The sequence below is a fragment of the Pteropus alecto genome, unplaced genomic scaffold (genome assembly GCF_000325575.1).
Source record: "Pteropus alecto unplaced genomic scaffold, ASM32557v1 scaffold39, whole genome shotgun sequence".
Taxonomy (NCBI): Eukaryota; Metazoa; Chordata; class Mammalia; order Chiroptera; family Pteropodidae; genus Pteropus; species Pteropus alecto.
Window position 1 is genome coordinate 4,827,303 of NW_006443568.1, and position 19,246 is coordinate 4,846,548.

The window sequence follows — 19,246 nt, forward strand, 5'->3', positions numbered from 1 at the left end:
ATTGGGAATCTATTGAACCCATTAAATCTAACTACCTAGTTTCAAAGAAACACAGGGCACTGAAAAACATTCAATTACACTGAAGGGAAATCACCACCCAGAAAAATTCAGAATGCAGGAAAATATAGGACCAACAAATTGGTTTCACCAACAAATAAAATATAATTTTAAAAAATGAGATTGGGGAAACCAATTGGTTGAGAGAGACAAATCAACCAAATGGAATGTATGGATCTTCTTTGGCTCCTGATTTCAGCAAATCAACTATAAAAACCATTTATAAGCCAGTTGAGGATATCTGAACACAGACTGGATGATGGGGGATACTATAGAATTGTTCAATTTTTAGTTTGATGAGAGTATTGTGATTTTTTTAAGTCCTTGTCATTTAGCAACACATACTAAAATATCTTTGAAGAAAATCTAATATTTGTTCTGTAGTTATTTTCATATTTTCTCTTGACACTGTTGTAACTTGTATACTAATCTCTCTCTCTCTCTCTCTCTCTCTCTCTCTCTCTCTCTCTCTCGTGCACACACACACACACACACACACACACACGTGTTTCTACCCAGCAGACCTCAGCACAATGCTTTGCATATTGAAGGAACTCAACTATACGTTGAATTAAAAACAAAAACAAAAACGGGGCCAAGCATGCTCCAATGATGAGAAAGATACCTTTAACCAAGGATTATATTTAATACAACTTTATATCTGAGGTCCAAAAGCAAAGTTCCTGGGAGCAAAGAACAGGGGTGCAAAGATGCCATAATGACTAATGAGGGAACCTTCGTTGGGAAAGAGGGCACAGAAACCCCCCGCCAGTCTGGGCCCCTCTGACACACTTCCAGCACAGTTGCAGCTAGCTTATCACATGTGCTATCATTTATACAATGTCTGTCTCCACAACCAGACTGTGGGTCCCACCCTGGATATGGTCACATTACAGGACTCAGTAAGTAGTTGACAGCCCGAAGGAAAAATCCTCACCATCATCCAGAGAAGCAACACAGACCACAAAGAAGGTCAGTAACATTCTGGGGCCCAAGTCAGGAACACCAACTGGAGATTAATCAAAACACAGAAGTAGTGGGTAGGGGGTGAGGGAGTGGGCTGGGACCGTAGTCCTGCTTAACTATTCAGCTGATGAAGGGAATGGGGAGTGGGTCAGGGATGGCATATAACAGGAAAAGGGGTACTGGAAGGGGGAGGGGGACTGGGAAGCAGTTGTTGCCTGCTGTATAACCTGGGGCTTGGCTGGCCTAGGCTGGCCTGGTCCTTTCTGGGTGCAGTAGGATGTGGGATCCCACAGGAATGCAGGCAATGCTCGTGCATCACAGTAGAAAACAATTCCTGAGCACATGAGGTAGGCTTACTAGACAGGCATTCACATACCACCATATTTAACAACACAACTATGGAATGAGGACTCATCATGCTGGCGCCTGTAGGAGGGAAGCGGGGAGGGGCTCCCTGTGCCTGCAGCAGATGAGCGGCAGGAAGAGCTTAAAGAGGGGATGACACTGGGCCTTGAAAAACTAGACAGAATGGAAACGAAAGGGAAAAAAAAACACTTATTGAAAGCTTGCGATGACCTAGGGGCTGGTTAGGCACTTAAATTCCTTCCCAGAAGAGCTACCACACAAACAAAAGCCAGGAGGTGTGAAAATACAAAGTGTGTCTGATTGTCTTTCCCTTTTCTTCCCCTTAATCCAGGGCTGGATCCAAGGCTAGAAGAAATGTTTTGCCTATTATTGTTCCCTTGTTAATATGAAAAAAACTATTAAAGAGGAACTGTTTCTTTTTACTTCTAGGAATTTACCCCAGAGCAATGATTGAAGATGGATGTCAAGATATACTTACAATGTTCAAAAACAGGAAACCAAATGGCCAACCGCTTGAGTTAGATTGGTAAAAATACTCTGCAGTCATCAAAAAGCCTGTGTCAAATTAATGTCATGGAAAGAGCTACACACCCCATATAAGTGAAAAAAAGCAGTTTACAAAAACAATATGACCCTAACCTTATTGGGAAAAAGTATAATACATTTTTTTAAAGACAGAAAAGAAATCTAATGTTCAAAAAGTCCATCTCTATGTGTTGGAATTATGAGTGAGAACCTTCTTCATCCTTGTTGTCTACTTCCTACAATGAATATGTTTTACTTTTTAAAAATTAGATAACACACACAGAGCGTTGTTTAAACTCACCCACACAATTGAAAACAGGCCCCCGTGGGGTAGGCTCACCTTCTGCAGTACGGGGGCAGGGCAGGTGTTGTCAAACAGGACTGAGTTGAAGATTCCATACACGCCCTCATCCAGGTGGTATGCCATGGTCTTGGGGGCAGAACCAGTCTCCTCTGCAGGGAGGGGAGGGGTCAGGGGCAGGACAAGCAGCAAGGTGAGGGGGTGGGAGCATGGGGAGCCGGCACAGTGGTGGGCTCCACTGGGACGATGGGTTGTTGAAGTGAAAGCGCTGCCTCTTCCTCGACTATGGGCTGGTGATGTGAAGTTCACTGCAGCATTGGGAACACTCGCCCTTGCAACTGAGCAGCCCTGCCCAGGACACACACCTTACCTGCATCTGAGCCCCTCAATGCCCACCCCCAGCAAAGGCAGAAGAGCAGCCCACCCAAACTCAAGACCACATGAGATTAAGCCACTTGCTCAAAGGCACAAGACTGGGGCAGTGCATGAACTGGAACAAGAAGCCAGGTCTCCTGGTGGGACTAGATAGAGCTATCCCCCAGATCTATAAAGGAGGCCAGAAGAATGCCATCCCAACACACACACACTTGCACACACACACACGTTCTACCTGAAGCCTACCATCCCTCCATATGAATTCTTTCTGGGGAAGAGCACACAGACCCCAGAAGAGCCTGCCTGAGGGTCCTGGAGCAGAGCGCAAAACCCCAAGACCAGAGTCCCTGACACGTCTCACTCACAGGGCTGCCAGGAGCACTGACCTATCTGGAAGGGCAGGAAAGAGCACTGACGTTGGCAGTGTGGGCAGAGACGCCTTGAGTCAACCCAGCCTGAACTTGAATCCCAGCACTATCCCTTATCAGCTGTGTGACCTTGGGCTGGTGATTCAACCTCTTCATACATATGTTCTGTCATCGTAAAGTAGGCTTAGAGAAATGTATGTTGTCGTTAATTGTTTTCATGATATTATGAGACATATTGAGTGAGTAAGAGCCTGTGTTTAGGAGAAGAGACAAACATGGGGTCAAATGCAGGCTTTACTTCTTACTGGCCATTAAGCAATTCACTTGTATTAGGCTCTCAATTTTGTCTGTACAATGGGGTTAATAAAGTATCTATGCTCCCTAAGGTTATTTTGATCTTAATCTTCATAAAATATGAACATTCATAGAAAAAGAAGATGCTAAATAAGTGTCTTGGGGTTGAGGAGATTTGATTGTAAGTTTCTCTAAAGCAAGGATCTATTCTGTAGATTCCCCCACTCCCTAAAACCAGACCCTGCTCAGCCAGCCAGTCCCTAGCTTCAGGGAAAAAACGGGGTTCCACTGCCCACCTGGCACCTACCCTCCCTGCCAGGCTGGTCCAGAAGAACCTCCTTCTTCGCAGTGATGCTGACTGCCAAGGTGAAGGCCGAGGTCACGTAGTAGCGCCCCAGCTTGGCAAGGATGTCCACGCCACAGCCCTCTGGGAAGTACAGGTCCAAGGCTGAGTTGATCACAGAAGCAATCTGGTGGTAGGAGGATGGGGGGACAGTTATGTTTTTGAAATGTGGGGTTTATGCTGAAGACTCACTACAGCCTCAAGTCTATTTCTTGAAAGCTTCTTTGATTTCAGGAAGAAGGACTTGGCAGCTGCTAAGGCCCCAGCTGGTAACTGCAGACAGCTGGCCAAAAAGGTAGGCGGGAGACAGAGCTGGATCAAACCCCTCGTGCTTGTGTAAATCACCCTTCTCAAATGTCCCATGGTGGGAAGAGACACTTTTAAAGTAACACTTTAAAAAGTGTGGTACTCAGATCCCAGAGCTCTGATGGAGAACTCTGTTTTAGAAATAACCAGTCTCTTAAGTAACACATTTTCTTTTACAAAAAAATTTCAGAAAATACGAAAAGGAAAAAGATCAAAATGACCCCTAATTCTATCATCCAGATTAACCTAATATTGTTAACTTTCTGGAGTAGTTCCTTTAATCATTTTTATTGTACAATATATACATGATAAGCCTTATACATGTTTTTATAATCTGTTTTACTCAATAGACTGTGAATGACTTCTCCATGTGAGTAAATGATTTATCATAAGGATGATCCATAATTTAACCAATCTCCAAGTGTTAGATGGACCAGGGAAGTCCACCTGACTTCTGTGATGAACAAAACTGCAATGCTCATCTTTGAGGTTAATTCTTTGTGTCCATAGCAGACTATTTTCTTAGGGTCAGTTCCTAGATGTGGATATTCCAGGACGAAGCTTTTACTAAGGAGAAGCGACCCCTAGTGGTTGCAGTGGGGATCGAGATAACATTTTTCTTGATTTCATCTCACAGATGGGAAGGAGATGAAAGATGGGAGTGGACAGAAGGTTGGCTTTTCCTTTCCTTGCCCACCCATGTGATTCCTCATCAGCCCACCTGAAGGTGAATAGGGAATATCTGGACTCTCAAAGAGCTTTTCGACATATGCAAATATGGCGTGGTTGAACCTCAAATATGTCCATGGGCTAGAGTCAGGCGAAGCTGGGTGTGCAGCCAGCTCTGTAGCTCACTCAGGAAGTAATGTAACGTTGATGAGCCTCATTTGCTCAGCTGTAACATGGGTTAATAATAAGATCCAGGTAAAGCACTAAGCACAGCATGTAGCACATAAGACCCACTCACAGTGGGCTCCCAATCTTCATTAAAATGCTCCCCGCCCTGCCCCCAACCCACAGAGCACAATGAGACACCTCTGACCCCAGGGTTACCTCTTCGAATCTCACTTTGGCCCCCTCCACTCCAGGGAAGCTGCCACCCAGGTCCAGGATGTGCATCCTGTGGCCTAGCTCGGCACCCATTTCAAACACAAGCCGGGCGTCTGCGATGGACTGAGCATAGGCCTGAGGGTCAGGACAGCCACTGCCAACGTGAAAACTGGGAAGGAAGGAAGAGCCTCGGCTTACATTCAGGGCCCCAGGTGCCACCACCTCAGTGCCAGCCAGGAAAGGCACATTGGACAGGCACATCGAACATGCTGTCCATCTGACAGATGTAATGACGGAGAGCCTAAGAGGTTAAATGTGTTCCCAAGGACCAAGTGGCAAGTAAGGAGTGGACAGGAGACGAGGTCTAAGGTCCCTTGGCACTTGGTGCCTCTGCCATCCCTCCATTCTGCCCCTGCCATGCCTCCATCTCTGGCGTGAAGGCTGGGATCCCAGAGTCAGCCAGACGTAGATGTGCCCTTCCGTCAGCAGTGTGGCCTGTCTGGCCTTTAGTTCCCCTGTCTGTAAAGTGGGGATAAGACTTCACAAGGCAGTGGGATAATGCATACGAAACGTTTAGCACAGGGCCTGGCATACTGGTACTATGTACAGAATGAAGGAAAGCTATGGTGTTAGGTCATCACTACTACTCCCTCCACATCCCAGCAAGGAGAAAAGCAGGGCAAAGGTGTGGCCTACAGGCAGGTAAGACTCCTGCAAAGCCAGATCCTTCCTGGAAACTTCTGGGACAAGCCCTGGGGGCTGTGGGGTTGGGGCAGCAGGACACTCCAAACTTTCTTTCCAAAGAGAGGAAACTCTCAAATAGCACAATTCCAGGCCCAGGACCAGGCCCCCCTCGAAGGCCATGGGGGAAGACTCATACAGAACTGATGAAACGTTGGGAAGGAGGCAGTGGGCCCGGCATGGGTGGGGATGGTGGGGTTTCCAGGCACTCACCTCACACCTACCACATCTACATGGCTCTTCTTGGCATTTTGAAGCAGGTGTCTGCAGGATTTCAGTGACGCTCCAAAATTGAGGCTGAGGTGGCTCAGGGAGTGGGAGTCATTGGTGGCAATGCACAGAACCATCCTGAGGAGACACACAGGGCACCTCCGCTGGGTGGACTCCTCCTCCCCACCCCAACCACTTCTCTGAGTCAAAGGATGTGAACGTGCATGGCTCAGAGCTGCCACACTCCACAGGCCCCCCCGACCTCTTCCTCTCTCAGGACAGCCAGCCAGTCAGCCTCTAAATCCTATTCGATCCATCCTCTAAACATCCCTGGACCCCTGCCCTGGTCCTAACCTCACCGGTTCTCCCCTGAGCAGCCTCTACACCAGCCAGGCTTTTCCAACTTTTTTTGTATGAAGAGAAAGATTTTTTAAACACAGTCTTATTGAGAACCCCAATATCATGTAAAATATGCAAAATGCAAGCTACTTTGGGTGAGTCAGAATGGCCTACCTCTTGGCCTACCTTTCACCCCGAGGCCACTCCCTGGAATGCCCCGGGTGTCAAGTGACCACGAGAGCCTCAGTCTGAGCAAAACGTCCAGCCCTGACCCCTTGCAAAGCCCATTTGCATCAGGTCCCTGCCCCATGACCACCATCACTCACTGTCTCCCTCACCCCTCGCACATGGTATGTTCCAGCCACACCAAATTTCTGCTTATCCCTCAAACACCCCATGCTATTTCCAGCCTCCGTGTGTTTGCTTATGCGGTTCAGTCCGATCCATTGTTTGTGCCCTCCCCAAATTCCATTCACTACTCAAGGCCCACCTCAAACGTCACCTTTTTCGTGAAGTTTTCCTGACCACCCCGTCTTGTTCTCTCAGCCATGACTTTGACCTTCATAACGCCGTGGGCTTTGCTCTGCCTGGGCTGTAATCAGTTATTTCTGCCTTTGTCTTAGTCGGTCCTTGGCTTCCTGGGTCCAGTCCAGGAGTGCCTGCCCCAACCGCCTGGGATGTGGCCAGGTTCAGGTCATGGTCCTCAGCTGCGAATCCACTCCTCCCACCCCCTCCACCTCCCCACGAGCGGCTCTCAGCTTACTTGGCACTGGGGTGGCTCTTCGCCACCTTTACCAGCTCCATCTCGTTGTCAAAGCTCAGCAGCTGGACCCCATGCTTGGCAGCATACTTGATCTGTGCAATTTGCTTACAGGGGTTGGCGTAGATGATCTTACTGGCAGGGACGCCAATACGCTGGACCAACTCCATCTCTGCCTGTGGGGTCCCAAAGGTGGTGGTGAGGAGGCAGCAGGGCCTGCTGGGCCCACAGAGGCCAAGGAAGCACAGATGAGGGGCAAAGTCATAGCTATGCATGCAGAGATCCATAAGGAATGAGCCCCACTTTTAGATAACAGATATATAAAATCAGAACTCAGGCTGGCTCACCATTCTTTGACAGGCAGAGCTGCCACGTACAGCCATGCAGGTAGCACACTGCATAATCCTAAAGGGCAGGGGGATTCCATTCACAAAGAATACATAGTAGATTTGTATATTTATTACAACTTCCTGGCAGTAAAGCATCTTCTCGTTCTAACAAAATCAGTATATTTATTGTAACAATTAAGTGTCTTAAGGAAGGGGTACGTTTTCTAATTCACACAAAGGCACTATATGGACTTCTGGTGGCCCTAACAACAGACTTCTGACACATTTTCCTGGCAGATTTAAATTTAGAGACTATTACTTGATGTATTAGAACGTTCACAAAACCACGAGTCTTTTTTGACACAGGCCTGCCGTATGCATGGCACTGTGCTGGGTGACTCCAGAGAGCCCCTCTCCCCTCAGGGACTCTTCTTCATCACCTTTACAGAACACTGCTTCACCTGATTGCTGCATTAATGATACAGATAATGATAATGATGATGATGAGAGCAACCATGGTCATGGAGCACCTACCACAAGCAGGCACTCAATGAGATGCTTCACATCAGGTGTTGGCAAACTTTTTCTAAAGAGGGCCAGAGAGTAAATAGTTTAGGCTTTGTAGGCCATACAGTTTCTGTCACAACTACTCCACTGCCATTGTAGCACCAAAGGAGCCACAGACAATGCGTGAGTGAATAAGCACGGCTGTGATCCAATTAAACTTTACAAAATCATCAGTGGGCTGGATTAGGCCCACCACCCACAGCTTGCCAACCCTTACTTTAGATAAACTGTTTTATTTACTCCTTATGATAACGGCATTACATGAGTATTAGCTCCATTCTACAGAGAAGGAAGCTGATGCTCAGAGAGACTGTGTAGCAAACAGCAAGTAGGTGGCAGAACCAACTTTCAAACTCAGGTCTGACTCTCCATGATTAAGGGAAGGCAGGCGAAGGGAAGCCATTTTTGAAACACGCTAGAAGACACAGGGCCATTTTTAGTGATCCTGAGTTTGTAACAAGGCTCTGGTTTTAATTTATCAACTTTTCAGCAAGAAGTATGTATGTGCATTATCTCAGGTGATGCCTATAACTATCCTATGAAATATTCATTGACCACATTTTACAGAGGACAAAATTGAGTTTGGAGAGGTCCACCAGTAAGTGGCAAAGTGGGACACAAAGGTCCAACTCCAGACCTAGAATTGCTGCCATCACAGCTTGCTTCCAAAGACCCTGAGTCTAAGTGTTTATGAAAAGTGTTTTTGCACCCTGCTTCACCACATGAGAGGAAGAAACAATGCTAACACTTTGGGGACCTGTCATTTAGCTTTGATTATAAATATTTAAATAAGAACCATTGTTGTAATCATCAGGGCAATGCAAATCAAAACCACAACGACACCTATCAGAATGGCTAGTATCAAAAAGACAAGAAATAACAAGTGTGGGTGAGGCTGTGGAGAAAAAGAAACCCTCATGTACTGTTGGTGGGTTGTAAATTGATGCAGGCGCTATGGAAAACAGTATGGAGGTCCCTCAAAAAATTAAAAATAGAACTACCACATGATCCTGCAATCCCACTTCTGAGTATTTATCCGAAGAAACTTAAAATACTAATTCAAAAAGATCTGTGCACCCCTATGTTCATTGCAGCATTATTTACAATAGCCAAGGTATGGAAGCAACCTAGGTGCCCATCAATAGATGAATGGACAAAGAAGATGATATACACACACATATACAAGAATATTATTCATCTATAAAAAAGAATGAAATTATGCCATTCGTGACAAAACGAATGAACCTAGAGGGTATTATGTGCAATAAGTCTGACAGAGAAAGATGAATACCATATGATTTCACTTGTATGTGAAATCTAAAGAACAAAATAAACAAGCAAACAAAACAGAAAGAAACTCATAGAGAACAAATTGATGGTTGTCAGAGGGGAAAGGGGTTAGGGGACTGGGTGAAAAAGGTGAAGGGGATTAAGAAGTACACACTGCCAGTTGTAATATTAGTCATGTGGATGTAAAGTACAGCATAGGGAACACAGTTGACAATATTGTAATAACTGTACATGGTGACAGATGGGTACTAGACTTATCATGGTGATCACTTTGTAAGGTATATAAATGTCTAATCACTATGTTGTACACCTGACACTAATATAATAGGTCAATTAATATTTTAAAATAAATTTTAAAAAAGGAAAAATATAACCATTGTTATGATTACCATATGCCTACCATGGCATTAAACATTTTATATATATTCTTATTTAATGTTCATAATAATCTTATGATATAGGAAACAGAGGCTTAGAAAGGTTACGTGTCCAAAGAAACACAGTTTATAAGTGGCACAACTGGAATTCTAACCCGGGACTGTCCAACTTGAGCATACAGCTCTTAACAACAGTACTTACTGTAAAGAAGAATTAACTCAACCTCGATCCTGAATTGACAAATATTTCTTGGGCATCTTTTGAGTTACCAGGCTCTATGACAGGTGCTAATGAAAACAAGTAGTGAGTAAAACAGACAGGGTCTCTGACCCTGTGGCATTTTCAGGCTGATGGAGAAGACAGGAACGAATGAACACTGAATAGTAATAGAATTACAAATGGATAAGAGCGTGAAGAAAGAGTACAGGATACCAGAGAGAATGCAGGATGGGGAGAACTGGGTGTAGGGGTGGATAGCAGCCCTTTGAAGGGTCAGAAATTTAAGCTGAGCCACACAAGAGGCCTCGGCCAAGCCAAAACGGAAGGAATGTATCGGGTAAAGGAAGTGCCTCTGGAGAGGTTCTGAAGCCAGGTGTTCAGCCTGATCCAGGTATAGGCAGGTGGAGTGGCCTGGGCAGGGAGTGCATGGTGGTGATGGTGGGGGGTAAGGTTGGAGGAAGATGGCCAGAGCCAATGGAGAAACGAAGAAGGCTGGTGTAGATTCATATTTTACCCGGCAAATGATGGAAAACAGCTTGAAGGGTTTCAAGAAGGGACATGACATGGCTGGATTTGCATTTTAAATGCAAAGTCTAAAAGCATATCACTCTGGCTACCATGTGACAACAGCCTGAGGAAGGGCCCAAGAGATTGTGGGCAGACTGGTCACAAATGCCCTGGAAGAGATGACAGAGGCTGCACTAAAAGGGCAGGGGACATGTGTTCTGGAGGCAGGGCTGGCAAGCTTGGTGGTGAATTACACATGGGGAGGCAGAGTGAGGATGTCTGAGGGGACTCCATGCCCAGCACATTGAAGGACGCTTCCCAAAGAGAAGGTCATGAGTGCATTTGAACACATTAGGTTCCAGGCATCTTGTTTTATTATCAAGTCAGCAGCTGGTGATATAGGTCTGGGCTGGATAGCAACATAGGAGGTGGTGGCATATTGATGCCATTTAAAGCCATGGAGGAGATGAAATTCCCTAAGCAGAGGGAGAGTTTACAAGATAAGGGAGCCTGAGATGGAATCCAGAGGAAAGCTCCCATTTAGAGAGCAGTAGAAGATAAGGAAAAGCTGGCACCCAGGACCTGTAGAGATGTGAGGAGAGAGAATGTCTCCAAAAGAGGCAGAACAATACAGAGATCATAATGCCATTCCTGTCACAGTAAAACCTGTCCTACGACTCGTGTCTATATGGAAGGAGGCGCCACAATTGTCAGAGACACCCAGTGAGGGAGGGGCAGGCACAGAGCATCATTCACTTTCATCTGATACACTTCCAAAGTCTTTAAAAGTAGGAACATCTGTTAATGTTGAGTATTTTTCAAAAGACTACGTCATTAAATAGGAAGTTGCTCTTCAGTGAGTATCAAGTTTCAGTTAAACAAGAATACATTCTAGAGGCCTGACGTACATATCATGCCGACAGGTAACAATACTGTACTGTGTACTCAGAAGTTTGTTAAGAGGGTAGATCTCATGTTAAGTGTGCTTACCACCACAAAAAATAATTTGCTGTGTTGAATATGTTTGAGGCCAGATAATAAAAGGACCAAGGTATGTCCCGAGCAATGTCTAAATGCATCAACATGGAGAGTTCTAAAACCTGCTTGAAAGCTATTGCCAAACAGTATATACCACATGACCATCTTTTATATTTTATTACAAAATCACAAGATATTTTGTATATTTCCCATGGATCCTATTCATATTTTTAAGTACTCTATACCCACCAAACTCAAACTCATAATGGTGATTATCTCTGGAGACATAAAGCTGATGTCCTACTTTGGGGTGTGTGCGAATAAATCCATGTATTATTTAAGTAACTGAAAATGAAGGTTTAAGATAAAGTGCTCTCTGGATCCTGGAGGTCGCTGGGGATGTTGGTAAGAGGAGGTCAGGAAGCAAAGACGTAAGGAGTGGGTGCTAAGGGAAAGTGACAAGTGAGTGCAGACACACGAGTGCAGACAACTCCATTTGGCCATGAGGAATAAGGGATGGGTTGAGGGATGATGTTGTGTCTAAGGAAAGCTTTTTAAGATGGAAGTATGCTAAGGGAGACAGCAAGAAAGGGCAAGGGATGAGGGAAGGCGAGATGACATAAGGGCCTTGGGAAGTTTGAATGGACCAGAGCCCTGTGCAAAGTGTGGCCTGTGCCCTTGACCCCGGAGGCTGTGTGATGCAAATCTGTACATCCTGCCGCAGCTCACGCCAAGCCCTCAGCAAAGGCATTTTGCTAAGCGTGGCTACCAACTATGGCTGACCAGAAGAGGGCAGCCTTGGACTTCCAAGAAAAGCTGGGTGTCCCATAGACACCTCTCAGTAAATGCGCGCAAAGGTCTGTGTGATCCCACCCACCAGGAGGGGTAATTGGCCTCTCCCAGCCCCCACGCTTAGCATCTGTCACCACCTTAGTCCCAGCTCAGCTATCCCATCCCCAGGACCTTGGAAAAGACAGCAGCGATAGAATCACAGACCCCATCGCCATACTCAAGCAACCACTTCCCAGTGAGTCACCCAACCTCTGTGCTTCCTTTCTTTATATGTTAAATGCTTCCTCACAGGACTATTGTCAGAATAATGGTAATAGTAATTACCTCACAGTGTTGTTGCAAAAATAAAATGAGATTGTGTACAGAAAACGCTTGGCAAAGTGCTTGGCACAACAGAAGCACATGCTGACTTCGAAGACTTTCAAAGCTCTAATATCCCACAACTCTGCCCTTTGAAGGCCATCCCCTGAGGCTAAAGGGCCAAGGGGCCCACCTCTGGGTTTCCAGAAGCAGAGGACTCTAGTCTGTGGGGTTTGGTCCTATTCTTCACCCCTAGACCCAGGGGGCTGGAAAAGTGTCCCTTTCCTTGCTCAGAGCAGAGGCCCAGCATGTACAGGGGCAAGACCAGGCTCTGGTACAAGCGAGATGTGTGCAGTTAGTTGGCCTCCAATTTCCTCAACTGCAAAATGGCAATCTCTCTCCCTATGCCCCTCACAGGGCTTTATGTGACACACGCATGAAACTAGGTATGCAAAGCAAGAGCTAATGTAGAGGGGCTTTGCAGTTGACAAAAGGGAGAGACTCATCTATCAATAAGAACATTAACATTTGTTTCTGATGAAAGTTAGCCTCCTTGTTCTGACTGCCCCATCCTGGTGCATACCTATCTCCCACTAGAATCCCACCAGCCCTGTCATCCAGCCCAGGCTAGCTCTCCTCCTTTCTCCCCCAGGAATCCTTTCTTGAACTCTCCTCACAACACACAGCCATATTACTGACTTAAAAGGGATTTTAAAGGGGGGTTCAAAGGGGTTTCCCCTCAATCATTACGAACCATTACAAAAATAACAGTAATGACAATATCACAAACCAAAGCCCACCAGGCTTGCTCCCACCTCAGGGCTTTTGCACTTGCTGTTCCCTCTGCCTAGAATGCTCTTCCCTTGGTTATCCACCTGGTTTGATCCTTTGCTTCCTTCAGGTCTATATTCAAATTTCAGCAAAGCTTTCCCTGGCTAAACTTTCTAAAAATGCAAACTTCTCCCCCCAACATTCCTTACTTCCCTTTCTTAATGTTCTCCACAGCATTTACCATCTAAAATACTATAGATTTTCACTGTTTAACTTGTTTTTAGAAAGCAAGCCCCAGTGAAGGAGGAGCCTTTTTTGTTTTGTTTTGTTCACTTGCTAAATCCCAACCAAGAATCGTGCTTGGCCCCACAGTAGGTGCTCCATAATGTTTGCTGAGTGCATAAATAAATCCAAAGCTGTACTCTGAGGAAACTTGATAGCTTAAAGGCTTATATCAAGTAAAAACAGGATGAAAATAAATAAGCTAAGCATTCAACTAAAGAACAGGAGAGTCTGTCTTACTCGAACTGTATTGCCAGCCACACCTAGCACAGTGATTAGCACCTTGTAGGAGCTCAATGGATAATTTTTAAAAATAGTAAATAAGTAAAATAAATCTAAAGAGAACAGAGGGAAGTAAGACAACATTAATCAAATTAGAATTGATAACAATAACAAAAGTCTAAAAGGATTAGTTAAGAAAATGTACAGGCACACATGATTAAGATTATAAAAAATAAAAGAAAATAAAACCAAAGATAAGAGGATATTTTTGTTTTGTTTTGTTTTAATTAGAATACCATGAATAGCTCTATGCCAAGAAGTTTGAAAACTGCCATTTGAAAAAAAAAAGAACCATCCACCGAGGGACACACAAGGTTCCAATTTGAAACTTCAAGGCTGGGAAATTCCAGGCTTGTTACTCCTTCCCTCACCCCTTAAAATTCCTTCCAAGCGAGTGGCCCTCCCCAGAAGGCATGGGCCAACTGCAGGTCACTCCTGCCTTCCCAGGGCCCACCCATAGCAGCCTGGCCATGTGCATGTTCAGTAGGCAGCGAGGGTCAGTGTGCTGGTTGGGGCAGGGGCTCACCTTGTTAGCACAGCTGAAGCCCAGCCCCAGCTCGGCCAGGACCTTCAGCACGCCCAGGCTACTGTTGCACTTGACAGCGTAAAAGGGCCGGACTCGAGGCAGGCACTTCAGAAAGCAGAAGTGCTTCCTCACTACAGTACCGAGGTCGGCCACGAAGAAGGCAGCGACCTCACCCTGCACAACAAGAAGGGTGAATGTGAGACCCCACCCAACTCCCTCCTTATGCGTGCCATCCCTAGTCCTCCCAGATACCTGCCTCAAATGGCTCTGGCCATGAAGCTACCCTGCTCCAAATTCCCTAGGGCTCCCCTAGCACACAGAGCAGAAGGCAAATTCCCCAACCTGGCATTCAGGCCCTGTGATCCAGCCCCAGTCCCTCCCCTCACTGCGGTTCAAACTCCAGCTGCAGACTGGATCATTTATATTCCCACCTCCATGCCTCTGTTCCCACCATGCCCTCTGCATAGAATACCCTTCCCCTACTTGTGTCTGGCAAATTCTTAATCTGCCTTCAAGTTTCGGGTGGAACATCACTTGCCCCAAACCAAGAAGGCAACTCTGCCTTTAATGCTCCTACGGCGTTTTGCACTTGCTTCCAAAGTATCAGAACCAGGTTTGCATCTGTCTTCTCCAGGAAAAGATAAGCTCCTTAAAGGCCAAAGCTATGGCCTACAGCCCACTGTTTTTCACATACTGGTTCTCAATGAAGCCTTGAGGTAGTTCCACTGCCACTGCAATCCATGCCTATGGACAAGTGGCCATGACAGGTATGCTGAGGGCCAAACATGCATGAGGCTATGGGTGAGACCACATTACTAAAGTTTTCCTTGGGACTCAGTTTCCCTTTATGCAACACCTCTTTTTTTTACAAATGCCCACTTGGTATTTGACATTATGCTAAGGAACAGTGATGACCAGAGATGACCAGGGATCTAATCCTAAAGGGACTTGGGTCTAGAAGAGAACAAACCCCTTACACAATCAAGCCCATTCAATTAATGCTCAACAGGAGTTTCTACACAGTGAAATGGGGGCCTATGGAGAAAGAAAATACAAAATCTGCCTGGGCAATCAGGAAAAGGTAAGTAATAAGGAATGAGTAGAAATAGGTAAGAGGGAGAGAGCCTGGGAGAAGGGTATTCTAGGCAAAGGAGTGATAATAGAGCACATGGCATCATTAGGACATACAAGCAGAGCAGTTCAGCTCTGAAGGAGTATAATATATACCATGGGAGAAGCCGGGAATGGGGCTATGAAGGCAGTGAGGAACAGACAAAGAATTATGATTTTGAGCAGAGCTCTGATAAAGTTGGAGGGGGTGGGGTGAAGCGGGGAGGAGGCTGGGGGGCTTTTAGAGAGATGAAGCCTGAACTACAAAGCGAGGTTCTGGAGGAACACACTGGAGAGTAATTAAGGAGGCTGAACCCACAGAGCTTGGTGATGCCTAGATGTGGGGTGGGGGTGGGGGAAGCAAGGACTCTCAGTTTCTGACCTAGAGGGCTAGGTAGATGATAGTGGTACTATTATCAAGGTAGGGAACAGGAGAGACAGATTTGGGGGCAAGGACTGGAAACTCGGGATGTCTTGCAAATAGCAAGGACTGAGCACCAAATCAGTGAAAGAATAAGATGGGGGTCCAAGAGGCCCTTTCAGAGGAGACAGCAGGCCTGCACGGAGAATCGGGGACCCACCCCCACTCACAGCCCCTCACCGTGGTGGCCTCTGAGGCCCCCAGAGTGAGTTCCTCCAGCAGGTCTCGGGTGCTGAAGCCCTCTTCTACCATCACAAAGTCCGTTTCACTCAGGTAGCCAGCCATGCCTAGGAGGAGGAGCCGATAGGCTGGATGGAGCCTCCGCCGCCGCCGCCGCTGCCGCCGCCGCCGCCGCCTTAGAAAGTATGCAACACACTGCCAAGGGGAGAGAGAGAGGGCCGCTGGCCTGGGTGCCGAACGCGTGTAGGAGAGGGGGGCTGGTCGCTGATCCCCTCAATTCCCCTGACCAGGACGCCCAATTCTGTCACACCGTGCCCCCAGCACAAGCCTGGGGCGCTTAGGTTCACTGGGAAGGGTAGGGACCACCAGGAATCCTGGATTGGGATAAGGCATTAATATGCCCAGCTGTCTGTCACTGCCTCCCCGAGTCTGTTTTCCTACCCGTAAAATGGATGAATTGTTCTAGAGTTTCCAGTTCTGAAATTTGGGTTTTAGGAAAAAGAGAAAGAAAGATTGCAAGATAGCAGGGAAGCCGAGAAGCTCGAGTGGCCAAGTTTCCAGGGTGCACCCAGTCCTGACCACGCCCACCTAAAAGGCTGCGGATGGCTCCTTCTGGCGTCTCGGCCCCAGAGCTGGGCTTAAGTTCAAGTCCGCTCTCTGCTACGTGACCTTGGGTACACCCCGTCCCCTCCCGGAGCCTCAGTTTCACCGTTTGTAAGTGGGGGCCTGGCTGGTGCTAGTGAGTTAGAATTCTAAGCGTGCATGGGGGCGCCACGCGGGCTCCCGGGCGAGAACCGAAGGCTGAGGTTAAGTCCGGGTGAGCCCTCCCTAGTGTAGGGCCGAAGTGCTGCCTCCGCCGCCCCCACCCCCAACACCCTTACCAAGCCCCGTCTTCCTTCGCGGGGGCCAGTGCCAGGCGCGCTGCTAGGGGGGGTCGCCGGTGACCTCGAAACTTGTGCAACACCCCGAGGAGGAGTGGCAGTTGCGGAGCCGAGGCCCCTGCTGAAAGGAGGCAGGAGGGGGCCAGGAGCAGGTCAGCACGGGAGCCGAAGGCGCCCGTACCCTGAGGCTCCCGGAGCCACTCCCAGCACTCGCCTTAAAACGCATTTACACGGCTTCGGCCCATAGATTTCCCCAGCGAGTGAATCGGATCCTCGGCGCCTCCGCTCGCTCGCTCCCCCGGCTCGGGCCCCGCGGCCTGCGCCCCGCCCGCCCAAACCGACCCCCACGCCCCGCCTTCCTGCCGCCGCCCGCTTATATAAGCCCCGCCCAGACTCCGCCCCCGGTACTTAGGCCCCGCCTCCCTCGTCGACCCCGTAGCCCTGGCAACCGGGTGCCGCCATCCCATTGGTCGATTCTGACATAAAGCATTCAGCTCTGCTGGGCGTCTCAGCAAACCTGAGCCTCAGTCCTCCAGGCTGAGTCCTGGTCCACGGCTACTCCACGCCGGAACTGCCAGGCTGCCACCTCAGAATCCCGGGCGTCTATGCGGTGAGACGCTTAGATCCTGGATCTGAGATCTAAAGAGAATGGGTGGTAAGCCAGGAGGTTTTCTAATTGCTCCGGGAAGCCTTTTCTGTGACGACCTCCGCTCCTGTGGTGAACTGCTCACTCCTCCCTCGAAGTCCAGGTCAAAGGTCATCTCTTTATATTACTTTTCTAATTGCCTCTTCCAGCATCTTTGATCATCCAACTCAAAACCCAGCTAAAATGTCTTCAGAGAGCCTTCTTATGGATTTCCCAGCTCAGGGCAATCCCCTCCCTTCATTCCACCCTCTGAATGAAGCAAACTCCTGTCACCTCTCAAATGAAATATGTCTCCTTCAGGGAAGGTAAGCATTCTCTGACTTCCCCAATTCAAAGTATTTCTTCACTTTACCTGACAAACTCTGCTCATTTATCAAAGTCCAGTATAATGTCACTTCCTCTATTGAGCCTCCCATGACATTCCTAGCCTGGAGGAACAATGGAACTCATAGCACTTTTGTCTGTGTGGACTCCTCATTCCTTTGGCTCTGGTTACTCACAGAGTGAGATTCCAGTTGTCACTTTACACCTCTTGTTTGGTTACACTTCCCAGCAAGTTTATGAACTCTAAAGGGCAGGAACCGAGTGCCTGGCTCTTCAGAGTGCCCAGTGACTGGCCTAAACAAGAATGCTGATGAGGATTCAATACCTGTGTTACTCAAAAGCTAATTCAGAATTTCATCTGGAACAGTAATCGTATGAGAACAGCTAGGACGTTCTTTAAAAAGAAGAGAACTTCCTCTACCAGATAGCAAAGTATTTTATAAAACTATAATCTTTGAAACACCATAGTACTTACAGGAAGAGATGGCGGTAGAAAAGAAGAGTCTAGAATAGTTTCATGCTTATTGGAGAATGTGGTACACAATGAAGGCAGCATTTCAAATCAGTGGGGCCAAAGGGCTTTTGGTCTAACATATGTGTTCATATCCTCTGTCAAGCTGTAGGCTTCTCGAAAGACAGAGGCCCTTCTAGTCCTGCCTCAGTATCTCCCTAGAGCACCCTGCACAACCTAATCATAACATACTCAGATGGTGTAAAGCAGTGACCATGGAGTCCCCACCCAACTCGGCCACGTGACTTCTGGGTGTCCTTGGTTGGGTCATCCTGCTTAGACCAGGGTCACTTCTGCCTGGCTTGATTTCCCCCTATGAACTGAGAGCATTCAGACTAAATGATTTCTACCCGGAACCTTCTTGTTTTCTATGCAGGAGGCAGCCTTTTAGGGGTCCATGTTTTGAGAGATTTGTAGTCATTTGCACCATAGTATGAATTAGTGACTGAGGTCCTCCTGAGAAGCAGCATCTACTGACTGAGATGAAGGCGACCAAGACAGCCATGGATGAAATCCTGAAAAGACCCATCAGGAAAAGATGATAGTCAGAAGAGGGAAGGAGCACCCAAATAAACTTTACCTCTACTCTTTTTTTATTAACTGTTCTTTGAGCTGGCTGTATTTGAATGTCATGCCATGGTCTAAGTCTACCTCACTAGCTCTTTTCATCACCTGGTACATAGTAGGCACGTAATAGATACATGCAGTATGCTTCCTGAATGAATCAATAAAGGTAAGAAGGAACAAACCAGAATCTAGTCTGTCCATTTATGATCTGTTAAGAGTTAGTGGACTAGATACAGATAAACCAGATTAATCTTCCCTACTGGGTATGTTATATCACTGAATCTCCATGACAACCCTATGTCACAGGAGCTATAATTGTTCCCATTTTACAAATAAGGAATCTGAGATTCAGAAAATTTCAGTAACTTGCCCAGAGTCACAAGC

At 47.0% G+C, this 19,246-nt stretch overlaps 1 protein-coding gene and 2 long non-coding RNA genes across 9 annotated transcripts in view; 2 read left to right on the top strand and 1 right to left on the bottom strand.

Annotated features, from left to right (window-relative positions):
- The window catches only part of AZIN2 (antizyme inhibitor 2), a 28,334-nt gene extending 11,178 nt beyond the window's left edge, over window positions 1–17,156 (bottom strand). The window contains exons 1-9 of one of the 7 annotated variants that reach the window (XM_015598761.2): window positions 17,029–17,156; window positions 16,815–16,935; window positions 15,934–16,128; window positions 14,223–14,396; window positions 7,005–7,177; window positions 5,906–6,040; window positions 4,955–5,120; window positions 3,560–3,722; window positions 2,255–2,367 (exon numbers count right to left, since the gene is read on the bottom strand). In XM_015598761.2, the coding sequence (XP_015454247.1) occupies window positions 2,255–2,367; window positions 3,560–3,722; window positions 4,955–5,120; window positions 5,906–6,040; window positions 7,005–7,177; window positions 14,223–14,396; window positions 15,934–16,038 (1,029 nt within the window). In that variant the 5' untranslated portion in view covers window positions 16,039–16,128; window positions 16,815–16,935; window positions 17,029–17,156. Of the gene's footprint in view, window positions 1–2,254; window positions 2,368–3,559; window positions 3,723–4,954; window positions 5,121–5,905; window positions 6,041–6,415; window positions 6,981–7,004; window positions 7,218–7,348; window positions 7,407–14,222; window positions 14,397–15,933; window positions 16,129–16,814 lie in introns of those variants that run through there. The other 6 variants (XM_015598762.2, NM_001293793.1, XM_025041272.1 and 3 more) reach the window with 6 other exon arrangements.
- LOC112472927 lies at window positions 530–1,942 on the top strand. Its single transcript, XR_003043817.1, has 2 exons — window positions 530–1,029; window positions 1,819–1,942. It is a non-coding gene; the product is annotated as an uncharacterized LOC112472927 (long non-coding RNA).
- A 171-nt stretch (window positions 17,157–17,327) lies between the features above and the next one.
- Window positions 17,328–19,043, top strand: LOC107196576. Its single transcript, XR_001518020.2, has 3 exons — window positions 17,328–17,469; window positions 17,610–17,765; window positions 18,672–19,043. It is a non-coding gene; the product is annotated as an uncharacterized LOC107196576 (long non-coding RNA).
- The last annotated feature ends 203 nt before the right edge of the window (window positions 19,044–19,246 follow it).